The sequence below is a fragment of the Aricia agestis genome, chromosome Z, assembly GCF_905147365.1.
Source record: "Aricia agestis chromosome Z, ilAriAges1.1, whole genome shotgun sequence".
NCBI lineage: Eukaryota > Metazoa > Arthropoda > Insecta > Lepidoptera > Lycaenidae > Aricia > Aricia agestis.
The window spans coordinates 9,266,243-9,274,371 of NC_056428.1; the positions used below are offsets into that span (position 1 = coordinate 9,266,243).

At 52.0% G+C, this 8,129-nt stretch overlaps 1 protein-coding gene across 1 annotated transcript; it reads left to right on the forward strand.

The window, feature by feature from the left end:
• Window positions 1-2,348: 2,348 nt before the first annotated feature.
• On the forward strand, window positions 2,349-7,904 carry LOC121738277. The gene has a single exon (XM_042130233.1). The coding sequence runs from the start codon at window positions 2,349-2,351 to the stop codon at window positions 7,902-7,904; it is 5,556 nt and encodes a 1,851-aa protein (XP_041986167.1).
• The last annotated feature ends 225 nt before the right edge of the window (window positions 7,905-8,129 follow it).

Genomic DNA, 8,129 nt, shown 5'->3' on the forward strand with positions numbered 1-8,129 from the left:
TTAGGAAGGCAGTCGGTATCGCCAGGTGAGCCGACGATTTTTTGTCGAGTCGCGCAACAACCCCTAAAGAGCCAGGGTCGTGGAAAAAATAAAAACTCGCATCGTGCATTGAACCCTGCACCTGGCATTTGTGATAAATAAACCGAGTAAGTACGCGACGGCCGCTTTTGCGGATACTTTATCGCGCGTTGCATTGGGTTATCGCTGCGAGTGATTGCTTATATTATTTTTGTTCGACGACATCGTTGCGTAGGTCAGTTTTTTTGTAAAAAAATACATTTTCGTGGAGCGATAAATAACTCGGCACAGTATTTAAATGGATCCAGTTATATAATATACGATAATGTCCGAAACATGCGAATTGCGAAATGGATTGTCGTTATGCCTATCCTCCGAGTGGGCGTTACCGGACTATTAGTGTTGTTGAAAAAATTTAAAAATACATTCTAATAGAATTTACAGCACTGCTAAATCATTTTTAGTCCATTGAAATGTTACATTTGCTTTGCATTTATTAGAGGACGCAATTTTATTTTTGGGATAATAATATGTTGGGGGGGTCAATAGAATCTTAACCTCAAGTTTGTGGGGTCGACACCAGCGTTGCCAGACGTCCCGATTTTTTCATCAAAATTAAATGTCCCGCGCGGGACAGGCTCAGTCCCGCTTTTCGGGGAAAGCCCGAAGTCCGAACGTACGTGCTGCGTGGCGTGCTGAGAAAGAAAGGTCCGTAATGAAGATATTGAGTGTGGGAGGTAGAGGGGCGGATTTTCATTGGCTACTATAGCTATATAATATTGTCACGTAAACTTTATTTTATCGCAAATAAAAAGATAAAACAACAAACAACTTTTGATTTTATACCTTTTTTTACTTTGTCCCGCTTTTGACTGAAGAATACCACTTTTTAACTCAAAAAGTTCCTAAGTCCCGACTTGGCACCAAAAACATCTGGCAACGCTGGTCGACACCCGTGTCCCCCGGCCGCCATTGTCCATCAGCCTGCGTTTGCAATGTAAGCGGAGAAAAATGTAATTATTTACGACATCAGTGTAGGTCTACTACGACACCGTTTTGAGACTCGAACAATCGGATGAGAATGCCGCGTCCTGCCCCCGAAGACAAGTGGCAAAACGCTAACGCTACAAAATGTATGGATTTGACATTAGTATTCGCTAGCGAAGCTATGACTTATGTCAAATCGCACACATTTTGTAGCGCTAGCGTTAGCGTTAGCGCTTTGCCACTTGTCTACACGCCCTCTGTTCCAACAACGTAATTTCTCTTTGTTAGAGTAGGACGCGGCATTCTCGTACGATTGTTTGAGTCTCAAAACGGTTTCGTGGTACGGCCCCAGATTAGAAACCTCAAAAATAACATAATTTCTCCAATATTCAATTATTGTTATTTTACTTATAAACCTTCCTCTTTTATCACAACTATCTATTTAAGAAAACCGCATCAAAATCAGTTGCGTAGTTTTAAAGATTAAAGGGAACAAAGGGACATTCAATCAAGGGAAGAAAAAGCTACTTTAATTTATATGTACTAAGTAAGTAGTGATTCATTATTTATTCAAAAACAATTTCCAAATTAAATAATATTAATATTACTGTGCACGACAGACAGTAAATAGTGTATGGACTATGGACATTTCAGTGAAAAATAGTGCCATTCAATGGGATGGGTTTAGAGCCAGTGTGGTAGTGCCGATTTCTGTAACCGAAAAGTGAGGGAGATAGTATACATCTCGAGCGGGCTATCCTTGTCCCAGACAAGGAAGTCCCGTGCGAAAGGGACAGCCAGAGGCGACCGTTATGTCGGGGGGCGGCGAGGTAGTATAAATATAGGAAAAATAGATTTTTACAATTATTTCGGTTACGGAGGTCGGCACGAACATGTTTATTATGTAAAATTATAGCTAAGAGAATTGTACAAATAAAACCAATGTATATTTTGTAAATTAATGTAATTTTCGTGGAAACTCAATAAATTTTCCTTCCAAGGGGGTGAGGCATGGAATGTTCTAGAAGCTGGGTACCGGGGCCGATATAAATATGGGTCGGCCGCCATAGTACGACACTCGCTCTCCAACGTTGCCCAGCTTCGGAACTACTGTGTGCTTGCTACCTGGAACAAAACTGAAAAAGTGTTTAAATTCATCTCCTCATCAAATAGTCATCATCATCATCCTCATTACTACAAGAAACGCTGACCTAGGCGATCTACGGGGAATTAGCGCAAGCTGTCCCCCACATTGTATGGTCCTTCGCAAAGCCGGATTCTACGGCCGGATTCTCTCCGAGGAAAAAAGAAAATCAAGAAGCCAGTGCGGTCAGTGAAGAAAGATGTCCAAATCAAAGGCTTCAAGCATCGCCGATGGGGCCGAACGAGCGAGTCAAACCGGAGTCCAGACGAGAAGCGGAGCATCGACGCGCCCCGCGGCTCCACCGGTCGAAGAACAGGAGGAAAACTCCAGGGAAACCGCCGAAACGTCCGAAACAGAACAAACCTCGACGGAACGAACCTCTACCACCGCCAGCGAGAAAACAGCAGTAGAAGAGGACTCACGACGGAAGAAGCGTGCGCCTCAGGGAAAGGAAAGCAGGAGGAAAATTTTGGAAGCTGAGGAAAAGCTGGCGGAATTGAAACTGGCAGAGGCACGTGCATCGCTCGCCCTCGCAGAAGCCAAGCTGGCCAGGGAAAAGGCCATGCTGGCCTGCGGAGACGAGGAGGGAAACGAGGTAGCAGAAAAGGAAACGGACAAGGTGGAAGAGTGGCTGCAAGGGCAAACCATTAACCCTGCGGCCGAGGAAAAAGAAAAGCAGAACGAAAATGAAGAAAAGAAAAATGAAAATTCGGAAAATGAACCGGAGCACAGAAAAGCTGAAGAAAAACAGAAGAGCAGCGACATCACTTCGCTGGCGGCGGCGCTCACACAGGCCGTCCGCATGTCAAGAGACGCCCCCAGGTTTCTCCAAGAGCTTCCCCCGTTCGCAGGACATTCGACGGGGTGGCTCGGCTACAGGGCGGCGTACTACGAGACTGAAGAAATGTTCTCGCACACCGAGAATACTATGAGGCTAAGAAGAAGCCTCAAGGGAGCAGCCCTCGAAGCGGTCGAGAGTCTACTCATCAGCCAACCGGAGCCGCGAGCAGTCATCCAGGCGCTGGAAAGAAGATTCGGCCGTCCAGACACACTGGCGATGGGTGAAATACAGAAAATCAAGGCGTTGGGCAGGCTGAGTGACAGCCCGCGCGAACTCTGCATATTTGCTAACAAAATAGCGAATGTGGTGGCCACGCTGGAGACACTTAAAAAGGTACACTATATGTTTAATCCTGAATTAGTGAAAAGTATTGTAGAAAAGCTGCCGCCCATTCTGCGCAACAAGTGGTACGATTTTGCCGCAAGAAGAAAAGAAGATACGTCGGACTTGAAGAAGATGACCCTGTTCCTCAATGAAGAAGCCGACAAATGCAGTGCGTATGCGCTGCCCGAGGAGACCGAACCTCACCCGGAGAGGCCCCAGAGAAGAAGACTGGAACGGGCTTTCGCCACAGAGGTAAGTGGCAGGAAAAGGTGCCCGATGTGCCAGAACGAACACCACTTGACGGAGTGCAAGCAGTTCCTCGGGACCCCTGTGAACGAGCGCTGGAACATAGCGAAAAAGAACCGCATCTGTTTTCAATGTTTGCGGAGCAACCACCGCCGAGGGGGCTGCGGGGCAAAGAGGTGTAGTGTCAACGGGTGCGGCATGGCGCACCACCGCCTGCTGCATCACTCCAGACCACCGGCAGACCAGCAACAGCCGACGGCGCCGCCACAGGCCATGGAAGCAGGGGAGGCAGCGACCGTGGAAATAGTGAGCAGCACCAACTGCCTTCAGGAACGACAAGCCTTCCTAAAGGTCGCTCCGGTCACGGTCTTCGGCAAGAACAGCACCAGAATAGACACCTACGCACTCATGGACGACGGCAGCACAGTGACACTCATCGATGAAGACCTGGCGGAGCTCCTCCACCTGGACGGGCCTCGCCACGACATGTGGGTGCAGGGCCTCAGCGATACAAAGAAGTACGAAAACAGCAAAAAGGTAAGCTTCAAGATAAGGGGGCGCCACTGTAAAGAAGAGTACGGCGTGGGGAGTGCAAGAACAGTAAAGAAGCTGCTATTCACGCCGCAGAAAATTCGCAAGGAAGACCTGCACGACTGCGCGCACCTGAGGGGCCTTGAAGACCACCTGATATACGAAAATGCGCGCCCGAGAATCCTGCTGGGTCAAGACAACTGGGAGTTGCTGCTGGCCCTCGAGACGAAAACGGGAAGGAGAAACCAGCCGGTCGCATCCCACACACGACTCGGTTGGGTGCTGCACGGATACAGGTCGTCACATACGCAAACTATAGCCTTCTGTGGCCACACAGTAGCCAAAAAAGAGGAGAAGACAGAAGACAATATGGAAAACATGATGAAGAGGTTTTTCGACCTGGAATCACTTGGGATCGAAGCCAGAAAACAGAAAAATGACCCAGAAGAGCGTGCGCTGGAGATACTTAAGAAAACCAGTCGAAGACTTCCTGATGGGCGCTTCGAAACCGCGCTGCTCTGGAAGGACGAGAAGGAAGTCATTCCCAACAACTACAACGATGCCTGGAAGCGTCTCAGGTCCCTGGAAAAGAAGCTGGATCGAGACCCGGGCCTGAAAGAAAAATACGAAGAAAGAATAAACAACCTGCTGGAATCCGGATACGCAGTGCCAGCACAGGAGCCACCGGCAGCAGGGAGAACATGGTACTTACCTCACTTCGCCGTGTGCAACCCAGCGAAACCAAAAATCAGGTTAGTACACGACGCCGCGGCCAGATCCTATGGCCGCAGCCTCAATGACATGCTGCTCTCCGGCCCCGACCTTCTTCAGTCGCTGCCAGGAGTCATCATGAGGTTCCGCCGACACTCTGTGGCGGTAACCGCGGACATCAAGGAGATGTTCATGCGCATCCGCGTCCGGAAAGAAGACCGGGACGCACTCCGCTTCCTGTGGAGAGGTAACGAACGAGAAGAAAAGCCGCAAGAGTACCAGATGGCGTCCCTTATCTTCGGGGCCACGTCATCGCCATGCACGGCTCTGTACGTAAAAAACAAGAATGCAGAAGAGTTCCAGGAAAAATATCCGCGTGCTGTAGCGGAAATCAAGAAGAACCACTACATGGACGACTTCATATCTAGCTTCCCGAGTGAAGAAGAAGCACTGGAGACATCGCAGGAAGTCGACATGGTCCACCGGCACGCCGGGTTCGAGCTGCGAGGCTGGACATCGAATAACGAAGCCATACGCCGACGTCTCGGGAACGACCGAGACTCCAAGGAGGTCCCTGTGGGAGAAGACTGCGCGGACAAGACGCTGGGAATATGGTGGGAGGCGCATGAAGACCTGCTGCGCTTCAACCTGAACGAGGCGAAGATACCTCGCACCATCATGAGCGAGGAGCGGGCCCCCACGAAGCGTGAAGCCCTCAGTGTCGTGATGTCATTGTTCGATCCGCTCGGACTACTGTCACCGCTCACCATGCCCGCCAAGAAGTTCATGCAGGAGACCTGGAGGTACGGCACCGGATGGGACGAGCCCATACCGGAGCAGCTCGTCCCCAAGTGGACGGCGTGGACAAGAGATCTACAACAAGTAAGAAAAATAAAGATTCCCCGCTGCTACAACCTGCAGCCTGAAATGGTAAGTGAAATGCATACCTTTGTCGACGCGAGTGAAGAAGCATACGCCGCAGCTGTCTACATTCGTATGGTGCGCGAGGACGGAGCAGTACACACGGCGCTCGTGGCAGCCAAAAGCCGCGTAGCCCCGCTGAAGCCGACGTCCATCCCGCGCCTGGAGCTGCAAGCTGCTCTACTGGGTACCCGCCTCGCGAAGACTGTGGAGAAAGAACTAGAAGTCGAGCTGGTAAGGAAAACATACTGGAGCGATTCCCGCACAGTGCTGGCGTGGATACGCGCCGAGCCGCGGGCCTACAAAACGTTCGTCGCGCACCGCCTCGCCGAAATAGAGGAAACAACGAAAGTCAGCGAGTGGCGATGGGTGCCGACGAAAGAAAACGTGGCCGACGACGCGACGCGCGCCACACCCACGGACTTCGGAGCCGCCCACCGATGGTTCAGCGGACCCGAATTCCTGAAAAAAGAAGAAATATTCTGGCCGAAAGAAGGAAAACCGGCGGAGAAAACGGACACGGGTGAAGAAAAGTGTTTTGTCGCACGATACATCGCGCTACAAGACAGTTTACCCGACATCGAACGCATAGGAAGATGGAAGACGTTGATACGAGCTACAGGTCGTGTACTACAGTTCATTGACCTCTGTCGTTCCCCGCGAGAAACCGTGGCAGCTGTGCGACAACGCACAAAGAAGAATAAAGAAAAGGATGCGGCCTGGGACTCGCGGCGATCGAAGAAAGGAAAATCCGCGACACGAATGGATCCAGTTACGCGAAGAAAATACGTCGCACTCGACGCACGGTACCTCACTCGTGCCGAGGCACTCTGGCTGCGCCGAATGCAAGAAGAATCCTATAGAAAAGAAAGAAAACGAATAAAAGAAAACCGTTCTCCAGCGGCGGGAGACCGCCTCGCCTCGCTGAGTGTCCACCTGGAGGAGGGCCTCATCAAGCTACGGGGTCGAGTAGCAGCCGCAGAAGACATCAGCCGAGAAACCAACAACCCGGTTATCATGGATGGCAGCCACAGGTACACGAAATTATATATCCAACAGATACACGAAGAAATGCATCACGGCGGAGTAGAAGCAACCGTGAACGAGATCCGGCAGAGGTTCTGGGTGACCCGGATACGCCCCACAGTCAAGGGTGTGATCCGGGCCTGCCTGGCCTGCCGCATACGCCGAGCCAAGCCGACGCGTCCGGCCACGGGCGACCTGCCCGTCGCCCGGCTGGCGCAACACGCGCGGCCATACACCTTCACAGGGCTTGACTATTTCGGCCCTGTGGAGGTCACCGTGGGCAGACATCGAGAGAAGAGATGGGTGGCCCTCTTCACATGTCTCACCATGAGGGCCGTCCACCTGGAGGTGGTGACGTCTCTCAGCGCCGACTCCGCCATCGCAGCACTGCGGAGGTTCGTCGCCCGACGAGGACAACCGACTGAACTATGGTCGGACAACGCGACCTGCTTCAAGGCCGCCGAGAAGGAGCTACAACAAGAATGGGAAAAGTATAAGAGCGAAGTCAACGCCCGCCGCATCAACTGGCGGTACATCCCTCCGTCCGCCCCCTTCATGGGCGGTGCGTGGGAGCGGCTGGTGCGGAGCGTAAAGGAGTCCCTGCGAGTCACTCTACACGAGCAGCATCCGAGCGACGAGACCCTCTACACACTCCTGGTAGAGGCGGAAAACATCATCAACTCAAGACCACTTACCTATGTCTCGGTTGACCCCGAGGAGCCCGAGGCCTTGACCCCCAACCACATACTGCTGGGGTCGGGCTGCCATGTACCTGCTCCAGGAAGATTCGAAGAAGAAAAGACATCGGCGCGGCAGCTGTGGAAGCGCGCGCAGCACCTGGCAGACGTGTTCTGGCGGAGGTGGGTGAGGGAGTACCTCCCACTCCTCCAGCACCGCCGGGAGCCACATACCCGAGGCTCCGATCCCGCGGTGGGTGACGTCGTTATCATATGCGACTCGAACCTACCGCGCAACATCTGGCCACGCGGGAAGATCAAGAGAACGTATCCAGGCAAGGACGGCGTGGTACGGGTCGTGGACGTGGAGACCGCGAACGGCCACGTTCTCCGGCGGCCCACCAAGAAGATCGTCGTGCTACCGGGGGTGTCGCCTGCGCGACCGGCGGGAGAAATGTGCACGACAGACAGTAAATAGTGTATGGACTATGGACATTTCAGTGAAAAATAGTGCCATTCAATGGGATGGGTTTAGAGCCAGTGTGGTAGTGCCGATTTCTGTAACCGAAAAGTGAGGGAGATAGTATACATCTCGAGCGGGCTATCCTTGTCCCAGACAAGGAAGTCCCGTGCGAAAGGGACAGCCAGAGGCGACCGTTATGTCGGGGGGCGGCGAGGTAGTATAAATATAGGAAAAATAGAT